The sequence below is a fragment of the Poecilia latipinna genome, unplaced genomic scaffold, assembly GCF_001443285.1.
Source record: "Poecilia latipinna isolate Pla-1442-1.1 unplaced genomic scaffold, P_latipinna-1.0 Scaffold2677, whole genome shotgun sequence".
In the NCBI taxonomy this organism is placed as follows: Eukaryota; Metazoa; Chordata; class Actinopteri; order Cyprinodontiformes; family Poeciliidae; genus Poecilia; species Poecilia latipinna.
Window position 1 is genome coordinate 50,948 of NW_015115293.1, and position 15,592 is coordinate 66,539.

The following is a 15,592-nucleotide window of genomic DNA, read 5'->3' on the forward strand; positions in this document are numbered from 1 at the left end:
CTTTCAAAGAACTGAGATCTGCTGGGACTCGCAGTCAGAGCAGCTGGAGAGACTGAAGAGATTCAATGATCATGATTTCAGTTCTTAATAATAATTAGCATCATATTCAATAATTACCCAAATCACATTTTTAAATTAAATTCTTCAATGTGATGTTTAATCCAAAGAACATCTTTGAATATTTAAAATCATTTTAATGTATCAAAGTTCACCAACCTGGATCTGCTGAGCAGCTCAGCAAGAAGATCAGAACTAGAGAATAAATAAAAATACATATTTATTATAAATAAAGCTGAACAAGTGGAACACAATGAAACTGTAATTCAGACTTAATTTATAGCCGATTTTTATTTTTTACATGCTGTTATTTATAAAGGTCAATTGATTGTTTTATTTAACACTGATTCACAACAGACATCAATTCTTGACACTTTATTACACAATCAGATCTATTTCATACTCAGACTCATCCAGGCCCCCCAGTAATTCTATCATTAAATCCGTCCAGTAAAATGTCTCCAGTGTCTCTCAGACAGAGAGAAATGCTGATCCAGCAGAAAGAGACTAAAACTTGTCTACTTACAGATCAGACAGTGAGATGTTCCTTCCATTGTTCTTCTCAGTGATCTGACCTGACGATGTTTCACTGAAGCTGAGAACGGCTGGCTGAGCCGCCTACTTCCTGCTGCTGGTCCGTCTGCTGCAGAGAGGGGGCAGAGAGAGGAGGGGCTGCAGAAACAAACAAACAAAAAATGAAACATTTTCACATCTCAGACAAAGAGGAAGACTATGTAGAAGACCCCCGAATGTGATGAAGAAGGCCGATGTTAGAGAAGAGATTGAAGATGCCATTGGAAGGAGAGAGGCGCCCCCTAATGGTAGATATTCAGGAATTGTTAATATTCAAGAATAATTAAGACAAAGAACTGCTTTTACTGACAGGTTATTTCACCTGTAACAACATTTTTTCTCATGTTATATATTGAATGTATTTGTGTTGCCGGAGCATATTAATGAGAAACACGTATCATCTATTACAAACACAGGAAAAATCCCTGAATGCACTGAATGTTGGAAAAAGGACACAATACTCTAAGGATCAAATCTAGAAATGACGGTACTGCTTACCAGGATACTGGCCTAGTTAAAGTAAACATATTATTCTTTTAAGTTCTTCCTTTTCTCATGTAAATCATTCTTTTATGGATGAGGGTTTGTCTGTGGTCATTAGGTAATTTATTCTCTGTCTTGTCGTGTCTCGTCCCTGATTGGTCCCACCTGCCCCTTGTTGTCCCTTGTTGTGTATTTAGTCTTACCTTGTCGTTCCCAGTCCTTGTTTCTGTTACGGGGTGCCGGTCTGTGTGACCTGTGGTTCTGGGCTCTGTGTACAGTTTGGGACTTGGACTGTGTTAAACTTATTTTCTCTGGGCCTCACTGCCTAAATCCTCATCCTTCAAACTGCATTATGTGACCAGAACAGCAATGCTTTGGTGGCTCCAGACCCTCATTCTCCTGTTCTGAGGCGTTTTAGAGAAACTTGTTTTGCTGCTGTCTTTTTAATGTGAATGAGACATTTCACGCCCCCTCCAAGTCGCACAGCGTTCCGCTCCACCCTGTTCGGCCATTTTTGTAGTTTGATAGCAGCGATATGACTATCTATTGGCAGAGAAACTTCTTATTCCAGAGTTTATTAAAGATGTCAACAATCCTTCCATGTTGGAGCCAGAGTCCGACCCAGAACAGGAGAACGAAGACGACCAACCTCAGGGCCGTGCAGAGACCTTTGGAGGGCTCAGAGTTAAAAAGGGGCCCATTGAACAACAACAGAGCAACAACCATATTAATCAATAATCTAATATTTAATCAGATCAAACTGCATCATCATGTGGACAATGCAGAGCTAATCTAGTCCATGTTTCTCTGATTTAATGTTTCTGCTGCTGATCTGAGACTGAAGCTGTTAGACAGACCAGAGGAGAGAAGGTCAAAGGTCATGAAGTTATGGAATAAAAACATTTGATGATATTTTACTAAATAAACCCTGATAATATCTTTAACCTCTAGAACAACTTGGCTGCAGACTGAATTAAAGACCAAAAGCTCAGAGGTTCATTCTACATCAGTTTTCTATGTTAGAAACTCTAGATCTAGAATTATAAGACTGAGATATCAAGGCAAAGAAACTCAGTAGGTGCTGGTAGGGGCCATTCAGGGGCCCCTCCAGACATTCAGGGGCCCTCCAGACATTCAGGGGCCTCCAGACATCCAGGGGCCTCCAGACATTCAGAGGCCCTCCAGACATCCAGGGGCCCTCCAGACATTCAGGGGCCCTCCAGACATTCAGGGGCCTCCAGACATCCAGGGGCCCTTACAGACATCCAGGGGCCTCTATAAATGGTTGAATTGTAACACATTCATCTATTGAGAATGATAATGTTACTAAATTTTATTTAATTCATTCAGCAGAGGGAAAAAAGTACATTTAGGATTTGATTAGGAAGTTTATTTTGTAAAAGTTTAAAGCACCATCTTGGGTTGTGCTGTGGTGGTGCAGCGGTTCAGCACAACCCACATATGGAGGCCTCAGTCCTCAACATGGCTGTTGCAGGTTCGATTCCCGGCCTGGTGACCTTTGCTGCACGTCTCCCCTTCTCTCATTACCCACCATCCTGTCAATTAACTATCAAATAAAGGCCACTAGAGCTAAAAAATAAATAAATAAATAATCTTGATAGTTGTGACAATATGATGTTGGGATAATCAGTGATTGATTTTAAACTCAGCCAGTTAACCTGGGCTCCTCTCACAGATCCACTAAATCTATATTTAACCTTGTTAGTGATGCTGAGGTTCTGAGTAGGAGGAGCCGGGGGGCTAAATCACGATTCTGTCTAGGGCCCCATATTACTTTGGGCCGGCCCTGCATGAAGAGCCGCTGCATCTCTGTGCTGCATAAGAGAGACATTAGGAAGATTTAACTAGCAGGGCAAAGCTTCAGATGAGCCTTTCCTGCTTCCTGACTGTTGGGTTTATGAGGTTCTGCTAATTTAGTTACTTCTGAAGATTAAAGTTCAGGTATTCTTATGCACAGTAGATGATGCACTGCGTGGTAAAATGCATTCTGTCACAGGAAAATGACCAAAAACAGGCGTTTCTTTCTTCTGTCATAAAGTGATGAAGACCCATTTCCTGCATCTTCCAGCTGAAATGACTGTTTCACTCAAAGGGATTATAAATATGTAGTTGACAAATATGTAAAATTAATAAATGTGCTTTAAATCCCTTTTGTGTTTTCATTTAGTCTCTACAGAAATTACATGTCCGAAGCATTTCAGTGTCAACAAAGGGATTCTGAGCACATGACTGTAGCGTGTAACTGTCTGACATGTTATTTTAATGTCATTTTAAACATGTATAAATGTAAATAAATGTATATAAATAAATAAATATAAATGTATAAAAATGTAAGGGATACTGGACCTCATTTGGGCAGTTCGCAGTGACCGGCAGAAAATATCCCTTAATTCAGGTGTGGACAGACGTTCCTACAGAAGTCTTCATCATCTTTACAGAAGTCTTCATCATCTGAAGGACAATAATTATGAAGCCTGTTAAACTACAGAGCCGCCTAGAAATGGGGAAAAATATTTTGTGTTCTCTCACAATAAATTATCAAGTACAGCTGGTTTATTTTGTATAGTCAAATTTTATTTCATGACATTTTGATAACAGGTGGGATTAAATAAGTGTTCAAACGGTACATCCAAATAGTTTGGATGTATTTTTTATTTCTGTTTGTGTCTCAGAAGGGATGGAAGGAGATGGAAAGCCCATGTTTGACCAGTTCTTGGTTTGTGGTGCATTTCTAACCTAAAGGTAAAGATATTTCAGCATTTATGCAGCATGAACTGAGCAGTACATATTGTGATTATAGTGAGAAGCGCTAAAGTCTTGCGTGGGAATCGGTGATGTAAAAGAAAGAAAAAAACATGTCCTCTAGTGGGGATCCGTAAAAAACTGGACCTTTAAGAAAAAAAAGGTGATCCGTAGTGGTAAAATCGATGTTATGATAAAACGGCCTGCCAAATGCCATAGTCTGCCTTGACACCAATTACAGGCTGCTACGTCACATAGCTGAGTCTCTCTGATTGGTTCACTCTCCGCGTCCAGCTGCAAAAGTTCAGATTTTCTGACTCGAGCAAGAGGCTCACAGTTTCCCACTTTTAGGGCGTTTCCGTTGATCTTTCCGTCTGGGAAGTTGGGATTTCCCAGTTTTTCATTACCACTGTAACGCATCATAAGCTCCACCTTCACCTCCACCCTTTCCGCCTCAGCAGGGCTCAGCCTGCAGAGGAAAGTGAAAGTGAAAGTTTTCACTTTCTCAGTGTTTCATCCATTTATTCTAGTTCCACCGCTTTCTAACTGCCTGTTGTGTTTAAGTTAAACTTCAGTGTTTTTATGTCCCGACGAAACATTTTCCACTTAGAAACGTGAATGAATCTAAATTTCGGACGGAGACCGAACCAACCAGGAGATGGATTCTTCTCTGACTGCGTCTCTGCTGCTGCTGTCTGTGGTCTTCATGCAGTTTGTCTCTGCAGCAGGTGAGATTCAGCTGTTTAATGTTGTTAAACTTTACTTACAGTCATGTCTAATTCAGCCCTCAAGAGCCGATATTCTGCATGTTTTAGTCATTTCCCTGATTTAACCCCCTGAATGATGGTTCATTAGCGGAACCTGCTGAGTCGGTGTTCTGACGATCTGAGCTACCCCGTCAGATTTTCCTACCGTAGCTCATCTAGATGGCCATTTCTGTCTGTCGGTGCTACCTTTCGAAAACCGCTGACGTCATGTTTACATACCAAAGACCATCGCATTTCGTGTCTATGTTAAATAATGATCGGAAATCTTTAAAGTGACGGGATTTAAGTTTCGCTCAGCAGTGATATGCAGCATTTGGGGGGATTGTCCAAGGCGAACCTACAAATAAGGATGCTTATAATAGTTCTGGGTTTATCAATGTGGTTTAGTTTTTATTTCATTGTGACTTTTTTTATCTATTTCAGTTTTAGTTTTCAGAGTGGAATTGCTAGTTTTTATTATAGCTAAATATGACTTAATTTTAGTTTGTATTAGTTTTTTCATACTTTGGTTAATTTTTTAGAAGGGTAGGGTTCTAATTCTAAAACAAACCTTTTAGAATCGTTTCTAAAAATGTACCAAAGTGTACACTTGTTTATGTGTAGATTGATTAATGATTTCAGCATAGATAAATTAAGATTTTAAATTGTTTAAGGAGCTTCAGAGAATATTCATAGTTAGATTGTGTTGTTGCCATAGCAACAATCTGATGCTGTGAGTTTAATCTTTGAGGTTTTGCTGTTCATTAATGCATCTTATCCATCCATTTTCTAACACCTTGTCCCTGAGTGGGTCAGCAGGTGCTGGTTCCTCTCCAGGTGAGAGGTGGGGTCACTTGGACAGGTCACCTGGACCCAAATGCTTGAGCCAATGATTACTTACTATTATATACATGGATAACAGCATTGGGGACAGAATATCTTCTCCTGTACAAAGATAATTTACTCTAAGTTTTGGTTGCAAAACTTCTTAAAAAAAGTTTATAAATAGGTGAAATAAAATAAAAATATAATCATCCATTCAAAATGAATTTCATTTGGTTACATTTCTAATTGCACTTCTCTCATTTCTGCAGAAACCAATGCTGCTATAAGTATTCTTATGCTTTTACAATAAACTATAAATGAAAATATATTTTAAATATTCTACCAGTCTTATCATAAAATACAGTCCAAACCTTTAATAATTAGTTTTAAAAGGAGTTTGATTCAAGGAAACAATGTTAATAAGTACTTCAGGTTGCATTGGAGGTTAGCATGCTAAAAGGCTGCACACACTTAAAAACATTTTTAACCCAAATAAAACAAATGAAATTAAGATCTATCAAAAAAAAAACATGATTTCTTTTGGTTGAGTTTCACTTTCATCTTTTTGCGCCTTGGAAACCGTTGTTTCTGGAAACTGGATCTGTTAAAAAAAAAAAAAAGCAAAAAACATGTTTTGAATACGTTTTATAAATACTTTGGTTATTTTACCTGCTATAAATCAATTATTGGCTCATTTTGTAAAACGCTTAACATTTTAGTGACAATGTGTTCATTAAAATATTTAGATAGAAACTTGATGTTTCTCCTGCCTGGGATGAAGCACACAGGTCATCATCATCATCATCATCATCATCATCATCATCTGCTGAGTTTCTACAGGATCTAGTAAATAATAAAAGCTAATTCTGTCTTGGTTTCATCCAGTTTGTGTCCAGAAGTTCAGCAGGGAAACCAGCAACTTCTGAGGAAACAGATTAAATTCAGATCAGAAATAATTTTGAATCTCAAAGGGAAATTATTGTGACTCTCATTAACCAGCTGAGATCAATGAGCCTCAGAGAATCTGATGGTTTTAGATCTTCTGTGTATTAATTTAGATCCTTCAATAAACTAGTTATATATTATTTCATTAAGTTTTTATGGCTGTTCTGATAAAATATTTTCTCTATAAAAGTCGATAAGAGCAATTTTTATCATGAACACATTTTTTAAACATTTAAAATTGTCTTTAGAAACTGACCTTTGACCCTGATCCTGTCTTCCAGGTTCTGAGGGTTTCAGTGTTTTGATGTTTCTGCTGTTGGGTTAGACCTACACTGATCACTGGCTACTGTTGAGGAAAAATGAATATTTTTAGTGTTTAATTCAGTTAATCTTACAACATGTGAAAAAGGTTTATTGAGATGGTTGTTTTGAACAAAATTATTAATTTAGAATCATGATTAAAGTTTTAGATTAGTTTTAGATTAAATCATGTTAATGATTTAATCTAAAATTATTGATGGGAAAGTTTTCAACTTAGAGGAAGGAAGGACGGAGATCTGAAGGGAGCTTTAGTGTTTGGTTATCAGAGGTCAGGAGGTCATAAGGCAGCTTCACTTGGATGAGCAGGAGAAAAGTTTGCTCTGTTCACAGAAGGTCAGAAAAGTTTTCCAAACCAGCATCTGGGATGGTGTGAAGACTGAACATAGAATATCTAAAACCACTATCATCTAATTTGTAAGACATTTTTCTTAGTTATTAACTGCATGGTCTGATTGAAAATAGTCTAATCATAGTTTTAGAATGAATAATTGTAGTGATTAATTCATTCTGAAATTGTAATATCTGTTCTTATTTCAGAATCAAATAGAAAATGTGTGAAACAAAATGTTTTGTTTCAGTATTTGAAAATTGCTCAGGTTTATGGTGAAAGGTTTTGGAAAATCATTGTGTTCATTCTTACACTCAGGATTGATTCTTTCATCCGATCGGATAGAAAAAGGAGTTTCACCTCATTCTGATCTGATGATTTTTGTTACTTTTGGTTGACAGCAAGAGTCAATCTTTTGAAGTGCTGAATGCAGGAGAACAAAATGAGGTTTGTGGAGATAAACCTTTGCTTCAACTTTCCACAGGGTTTTAAGTTTCTTCCTGAGGAACCTGTAGGGAGAAGACAGGAGAGATTCCCACCTGTCTGTGAAACACCTTCCTCTGTTTTTCTCAGAAAGCCACAAAGCAGCAGGAGTTCAGGAGAAGCTCTGCTCTCACTTTGTTCAGACAAAGGGGACAAATGGCCTTAGATCTTGGTAGCAAATTGTAGGGAGTTTCTACCTTTTAAGAGGCTCCATGATACCTTCCAGTTGGTCAAGCAGAGGAACGCCTTATTTGAATGTATTAAAGAGGAAAAACGCCTTTACTTTAAAAGTTTGTACACAGGAGCAACAAATCAGATTGCTGTTTTATTTTACTTTTGCATCAGCGCTCTCCAAAGACATTTTTTCTTTATCCTATTCTCAGGTAAATGAAGGTCTGTCGTCGTGTGTATGAAGTGTTTGTGTTGTTGATGTGATTTTATACTTTTAAATGTTGGAATAAACTCTGAAAATGTAAGACATGGAGCTCTGATTGTTAACTCTGTGGCTTTTGTTTCCACGCATGGAATAACTGAATCTGGAAGCACAAGAGAATATAACGAGCAAGTCCAGTTTGACCTCTGACCTCTGCTGTTTTCTCTCCTTCAGATCAGAACAACGCGACAATCAAAGCTGAACCTGGAGAGAACGTCGTTCTGACATGTAAAGATCCTGATCAGGGGAAAATCAAAATCGCAGAGTGGAAGAGAACTGATCTGGGATCATCAGAATATGTCCTCCTGTACAAAGATGATCAGCTTGATCCAGGAGCCCAGCATCCATCTTACAGGGACCGAGTTGATCTGCTGTGTAATCAGATAATGAAAGGAGACGTGTCTCTGCTTCTGAAGAACACAACGACTGATGACAGCGGGACGTATGAATGTCGAATTGATACAGAAAAACTTGAGGGGAAACTGATCAGCACCGTCAGCCTGCAGGTTTCTCCTCCTCCTCCTCCAGGTGAGAGTTTGTCTCTGGATCAGAACCAGCAGCTTGAAATGTTGTCTGTGGAGCCCTCACATCAATAATCCATTGATCAGAACAACAATATCCCTCAGTGCTGAGGCATCTTCTGTTGGTTTGGTTGAGCAAAGTAGGAGGGTATACCGCTCCAAGATGGCCGCCATATTTCCTGTGCCGGAGCTGCAAATGCGGGGTCTACTCTTATATTATGTCTATGATTCAAACTGTGCGCTGCAGGCGAGAAGGACCTCACTGCAGCAAACAGAAAGGGGCGGGGACGGACCACTGTCAGTCTCTTACCTTATTTGGAAATTGGACCATTACACTCCGGAAGTGAAGGGGGCGCTATTTCCTATATTATCCGCGGTCTCCTGTTTAAATGTTCTTTTGACATCTGTGATATAGCTTCATCTTTAGGAAGGAGTTTCTCTCTCAGCATGTATTTGAACTTCTCTCTTTTATTTACTTCAGCGCAGCTCACAGTTTTTAACAATTTCCGTTGCTTTCTGTGTACTTCTAAATCTGCTTCTTAGTCGCATCTTTTTGGGCCTGCTACTGCCTCTAGTGGCGTGGGGGTGGTAGCACAACTAATATAAATACATTACTAAAGTCTTTATTATGTATTATTAATTCTCACATAACTAGAACCGCAAAAGATTAAGTCCCTCACAAAACACCATACCTTTTACTTTTCTTAAGGAAGTAGAGCTAATTAAATGACAAACAAAACCTGAAAGTGGTTCCAGTTTCACTCGTTGGCCAACCTGTTGAAACTATGGCAAATTTTAAATACCTTGGATCATTCCTGGACAGTCAGCTCAATTTTGCTGAAATCACTGGCTACATTTTTAAGAAACGTCACTATCTTTTAAGAAGACCCAGTGATCTTGGGGTTACCTAACAAGTGCAACTCGTGCAAAACCTCTAGTTAGTTAGAGGAAACATTAGCTAACATTACCTCTAGTTAAGTAATGTTAACATTTTAACAATGAGTTAAAATGTTAAAACTTAAAAATGTAACTTAAGTTTTAAATCATCTCAAGTTTTAACTGTTGAGGGCTTTAGCTTCAATCTTTTAAGAATACTTGGAAAAATAGTAGGTAAATAGTGGTGAAACCAATAACAACTCTGTNGGTCCGCTTCCGACTTTAAATTCATAAAACTATAAACCTATAAATCTTTTAGAAATAAATCTGCTCCGCAACACCTTGTCTGCACCCTTGTTCAATTTTTATTTCTTCTGATCGCCCCCCATTAATCCGAATCTTACCTGTGGACTTATTGTACAGTTCCTGAATTATCTTTATAAATTAGCTGGAGAAGTTGAATTCTGACAAGACTCTGAATAAGAATGACCAGTCCACAGTATCGAACGCTTTGTGTGCGTCTAAACCCAATATAACTGCTTGTTGGTCTTCATGTGGTTGATCATGTTTAGGGTTCTCCTGATATTGTCTCTGGTTCGTCTGTTCTTTATGAACCCTGTCTGGTCTAAATTTATTATATCTGGGAGGATAAGCTCCAATCTTTTGGCTAATATGGAAGTAAAGATTTTATAGTCTTGGTTAAGTAGACTGACTGGGCGGTAATTTGAACAGTTTAGTTTGTCTTCACCTTCTTTTGGAATAACTCTTATCATTGTTTGTCTAAATGGGGGAATTTGTCCCCCATTTAGAGCCCAGTTGAACGTTCTCTGAAGGACGGATCTTTTAAATAGATCTTATACCAATCAGCATTAAATCCATCTGGTCCTGGTGATTTGTTAAGTTTCAATTTATTTATTGCTTTTTCAGTTTCTTGAATTGTTATGTTGTTGGTCAGAATTTCATGTTTTTCATTCGATACACTGGGCAGCAGCAATTTATTCAGTAGTACACTGGTTTCCTCCATTTCTTCTGGTTCTTTTAGGGCATACAGTTTTTGGTATTTTTCAAAGCTTTTTCTTATTTCTATATTTTTATAGATAACTTTATTAGTTGTTGGTTCTTTAATTTTGTATATAATTCTTTCCTCCTGTCTTTTAAGTCTGTATGCTAGAAATTTTGATGATTTTGGGTTTGTTAGTAACTGTCTTATAATAAGAGTTTCTTCTGTACACTGGACTGTAGTTCTTGATTAATTTCATCTCTGATTTGTTTTATTTTCCCTAGAGTTTTAAGATCTTTGTTTTTATTTTATTTTTCTAGTTCGGCCAACTCTTGTTCCAAATTGTTTAATTTTTCTTGCTTAGTTTTTTTTTAAAAAGATGATTTTGCAATTATTTCTGCTCTCAAGACAGCTTTACAGGCGTCCCATAGTATTACAGGGGAGACTTCTCCATTGTCATTGACCTGCATATATGTCTGAATTTCTTGCCTTAACTCTTCTTTGATTTTGCCCTTCAGTATACTAGAATTAAGTTTCCACAGGAACAGGTTTTTGTTTAAACATTTACTTCTATGTGAAGTGGGCAACGATCCGGGAGGCCCATCAGCCCAATATGACATTTTTCTACTTGGTACATAAAAAAATAATCAATTCTTGAATATGAATGATGAGCTGCAGAGTAGAATGTAAAGTCCCTTTTTCTGAGGTTAAATTCGCGCCAAACATCACTTATCCCCAGTTCTTTGATCATCTTCCTGATCTTCCTACCTGTGCTGCAGTTAACTCTGGGTTGTTTAGAGGCATCTTCTGAAGGATTCAGTCTTACATTAAAGTCTCCACCACAGACTACTATGCCTTGTGATTTAGTTATCATATCAAAGATATGTTTATGAAATGTCCACTCTGAACCTGGCGGGGCATACACATTGATAAAGGTAATGTCTTGTCGTTACCTGGGTATAGCCTGTTATATTATATCTACCCTCTTTGTCTTTATATTCCTGGCTCATCTCAAATGTGACCCTCTGGGACATAAAGGTTGCCACCCCCCCTCTACGACCTGATTTATGTGATGCACTAAATACCTGATTAAAGCCATTCTTTTAAGTTTGCTATGCTCTTTCTCAGAGAGGTGAGTTTCCTTTTTTCCTAATAATTTCGCCCTTTTTATTGGGTTATGAACTCCTTTGACATTATAAGTTGTGATTCTAAGAGGTGATAATGAAGTCATGGATTGCATATTGCTGGATATTCAGAACGAGTAAAATAAATGACAACCCTAAGCTACCAAAACAAAGCACGACTGTGAACAATCCAAACATCTTAGCTTTGTAAAACAAGCTAACACACGTCCATTTAAAGACTCCCTTTTCTCTGGCCTTATAGTTTGTGAGCGATTTTGAGGGAAAGCCAGCAGCTCTGTGGCTGCGAGGGGCCCTCTGGTGGCGTTACCTGGGTATAGCCTTCCATTTTCTCGGAAGCGCGGTCCCCGACTCCAATTAACATCAAAACTAAAAAAATAAATAAACAGTAATAATAATCCCTGGATATGTCCGCTCCTGTGGTTGTACTTATTCTCTTCTAAACTCGTCCAGTTTCTTCTTGTGTCCCTCCCGTGTTCCGTTCGGTCGTTGATCTTTATCATTCTTTCCCGACTTGGTCCACATCGTGCTCTTGATCTTGCCAACCCATGTCGTTGATGGCTGGATAACGGTGATCTGGAGGCCTCGATTCGCCATGTCTTTAGTTGCTTCAGCTGCAGAGTTGTAGATTCGCGTTGTTTTCGTAGAATACTCTCAACTTGGCCGGGAACGGTGTTTGGAATTTGTTTCCTTGAGGACCCGCTTCACTTCACTGTACTCACGTCGCCGTTTTAACACGTCTGGAGCATAATCGTGGTCCACTGTGACTTTTGTCCCCGCCACCGTGGAGCCTTTCTTTTGCCAGGCTCGTTTTAGTACTTTTACCTTAGACGTGCCGAACTTGACTATTATGGATCACGGGGGGCTTCAGGCGGAGCTCTGGGTCCCAGAGAGCGGTGAACGCTGTCAATGCTCAGATCGAGTGATGTCGGAATGTCCAGTTTGTCTCGGAGTAGATTGTCTATGAAGGCTGAGATGGACGATGAGCCATCCTCGGAGCCCTCCGCGATGCCATGGAGCCTCAAATCTCCCCTCGAGTTCCACCAGCTTAGCCTCGAGTTCGTCTGGTACTTTACTTAGCTTCATAGCTCATCCTCTTCGAGCTGCTGAATTCTGTTCTCCGCTTCTAATATGTGTGTCTCTGCCTTGTCCAGTCTTCTGTTTACATTCTTTATCTCCTCTTTAACCTCTCGGAAGCCCTCGCTATTTTCTCGACGTGATTCTCTTGGCTCTTGGAGAATAGTTTGTAGATTAGCTGTCTCGTTAGCCGCTCATGATGCTTCCGAGTCCGAGAGGCTAGCCATACCTTCTTCGTTCGCTTCTTCTTCTCTTAACATCGATTTTCGGGACAACGGAGTGCTCTTTGATTTGGATTTGGGCATTCCAGCTCACTTCTAAGTTTATTTTATATCCCGCATTTGTAAATAACCTCTTCTTTTTAGAATTTGTGGGGGAGCCACCTGGTTAAACTGTCGCCATCTTGCTTGCTCACCCGGAAGTCTATGATTTCTTTTGAGTTTCACTTTCATCTTTTTGTGCCTTGGAAACTGTTGTTTCTGGAAACTGCTCATTAACTGAATCTGTTAAAAGAAAAATAAGCAAAAAACATGTTTTGAATACGTTTTATAAATACTTTGGTTATTTTACCTGCTATAAATCAATTATTGGCTAATTTTGTAAAACGCTTAACATTTTAGTGACAATGTGTTCATTAAAATATTGAGATAGAAACTTGATGTTTCTCCTGCCTGGGATGAAGCACACAGGTCATCATCATCATCATCATCATCTGCTGAGTTTCTACAGGATCTAGTAAATAATAAAAGCTAATTCTGTCTTGGTTTCATCCAGTTTTGTCCAGAAGTTCAGCAGGGAAACCAGCAACTTCTGAGGAAACAGATTAAATTCAGATCAGAAATAATTTTTAATCTCAAAGGGAAATTATTGTGACTCTCATTAACCAGCTGAGATCAATGAGCCTCAGAGAATCTGATGGTTTTAGATCTTCTGTGTATTAATTTAGATCCTTCAATAAACTAGTTATATATTATTTCATTAAGTTTTTATGGCTGTTCTGATAAAATATTTTCTCTATAAAAGTCAATAAGAGCAATTTTTATCATGAACACATTTTTTAAACATTTAAAATTGTCTTTAAAAACCGACCTTTGACCCTGATCCAGTCTTCCAGGTTCTGAGGGTTTCAGTGTTTTGAAGTTTCCGTTGGATGAATCTTCATGGATCTGAGCTCGTTGTTCTTCATCACACAGACCTAGACTCATCACTGGCTAGTTAAAGTCCAGTTTGACCTCTGACCTCTCTGCTCTCTGTTTTCTCTCCTTCAGATCAGAACAACGCGACAATCAAAGCTGAACCTGGAGAGAACGTCATTCTGACATGTAAAGATCCTGATCAGGGGAAAATCACAATCGCAGAGTGGAAGAGAACTGATCTGGGGACAGAATATGTCCTCCTGTACAAAGATAATCAACTTGATCCAGATGCCCAGCATCCATCTTACAGGGACCGAGTTGATCTGCTGCTAAATCAGTTGAGGAAAGGAGACGTGTCTCTGCTTCTGAAGGACACAACGACTAATGACAGCGGGACGTATGAATGTCGAATTGATACAGAAAAACATGTGGGGGAACTGATCAGCACCATCAGCCTCCAGGTTTCTCCTCCTCCTCCTCCAGGTGAGAGTTTGTCTCTGGATCAGAACCAGCAGCTTCCTGGTTCTGATCCAGATCAGATGATGATGATCTTCAGTCATCTCCTACCTGGTCAAACTAGAGGTTAAAGGTCACATATTTGATTAATCCTAACCTTTCAACTTTGATTCATGCCAATTGAATTTGATTGAATCTTTTACCTTTCAATATCCAACTATGTCCAAGTTATGTTGTGTAAAAATTAACCATCAAGCTGTTGGATGAAAATCAGGTTTATTTGTATCTTGTGAACAACAGATTATAAAAGATGGTTAATGATGAAGCAGCTCTGAAAGAAAAGCTCCACTTATTCCACAACAAATTACTACAACTAAAGATGTCTGTCAGAAAATAATCTGATTAGAAAAGTAAATCCACTAATAAAGAAGCCTGACAACATCCTGAAGCCTCAGACATGAGTGAAGCTAAAGACACAGTGGAGACGATGCTACAGAGATAATGCAACTGAGAAAGGATCATGCAGATGCTAATAATAAAGATACTTTAAGGGTTGAGTCGTCACTGACAGACGTTCTTGAGCGAACGACAAAACAAGAGCAGGAAATAACCAACACCAACCAGAGCGAGCGACACGGAGGACCAGCTGCTCCATGAGCTACGACTGATGCTACAGAGAGAAGCTAATCGCTCTGCTACATGTGAGGAACTGGAATCAGAGCGAGACGCAACAATCTACACATTTATGGAAGAGGGAGAAGAAAAGAACGACATGATTTCCTTCATAACTGACATGATGCCACCTCACTCAGACTACAGCAGGATCTCTGTGTAGAGAGCGATCAGTTTTAAGGTCATATGGACGCTCAATGGTTTTAGTTTTGGTGAATATATTAGTGATTTGAATAAAACAGACAGTTACAAATGCACAATGAGAGACAAATTAACTCAAAATAAATCAGTTCCAAGATCATAAAGTTGTCCTGTTTCCTAGCTCGCCATCGTTAAATCCAAAAGAGGATCTGATCCATCAGGGGGGAAAAACCCGACCTAATAGCCAGAAAACCCATTTAGTGTTTTATCAAAAAACAATTATGTGCAAACACTCAAAGGAATATTAAATTCAAATGCAATTATTAAATTTCTAATAATTAAACTAAACATTTCAGTCAGGTTAAATTAACCATAATTTAAACAAAAAGAATATCCAGAACCGGTTCTGGATCTATCAGCTTGTCATTCTGACTTTCTATCAATATCAACCAATCAGAATCAGGTTGGACTGATCCAGATCATGTTCTGGTTACCAGGGCAACCAGCTCCACCAATCAGATCTCTTCTAGTCAAACTTTGAATTAACCAGGTTTCCTCTCTGTTAAATCAGATTTAATGGAAAAAATCATCTGATTATTAAAATATTCTGTTAT

General features: G+C 38.6%; 2 protein-coding genes across 7 annotated transcripts in view; one reads left to right on the forward strand and one right to left on the reverse strand.

Annotated features, from left to right (window-relative positions):
- Positions 1–2,407, reverse strand: part of LOC106938729 (putative protein TPRXL) — a 29,563-nt gene extending 27,156 nt beyond the window's left edge. For 2 of the 5 annotated variants that reach the window (XM_015020871.1, XM_015020872.1), the window contains exons 1-2: positions 584–1,503; positions 217–252 (exon numbers count right to left, since the gene is read on the reverse strand). In XM_015020871.1, the coding sequence (XP_014876357.1) occupies positions 217–252; positions 584–761 (214 nt within the window). In that variant the 5' untranslated portion in view covers positions 762–1,503. Of the gene's footprint in view, positions 1–216; positions 253–583; positions 2,184–2,245 lie in introns of those variants that run through there. The other 3 variants (XR_001422687.1, XM_015020869.1, XM_015020870.1) reach the window with 3 other exon arrangements.
- Positions 2,408–3,980: 1,573 nt separating this feature from the next.
- LOC106938728 (uncharacterized) overlaps positions 3,981–15,592 on the forward strand; it is a 21,884-nt gene continuing 10,272 nt past the window's right edge. Inside the window, exons 1-2 of one of the 2 annotated variants that reach the window (XM_015020868.1) lie at positions 3,981–4,604; positions 8,132–8,407. In XM_015020868.1, coding sequence (XP_014876354.1) covers positions 4,535–4,604; positions 8,132–8,407 — 346 coding nt within the window. In that variant the 5' untranslated portion in view covers positions 3,981–4,534. Of the gene's footprint in view, positions 4,605–8,131; positions 8,486–15,592 lie in introns of both variants that reach the window. The other variant, XM_015020867.1, reaches the window with a different exon arrangement.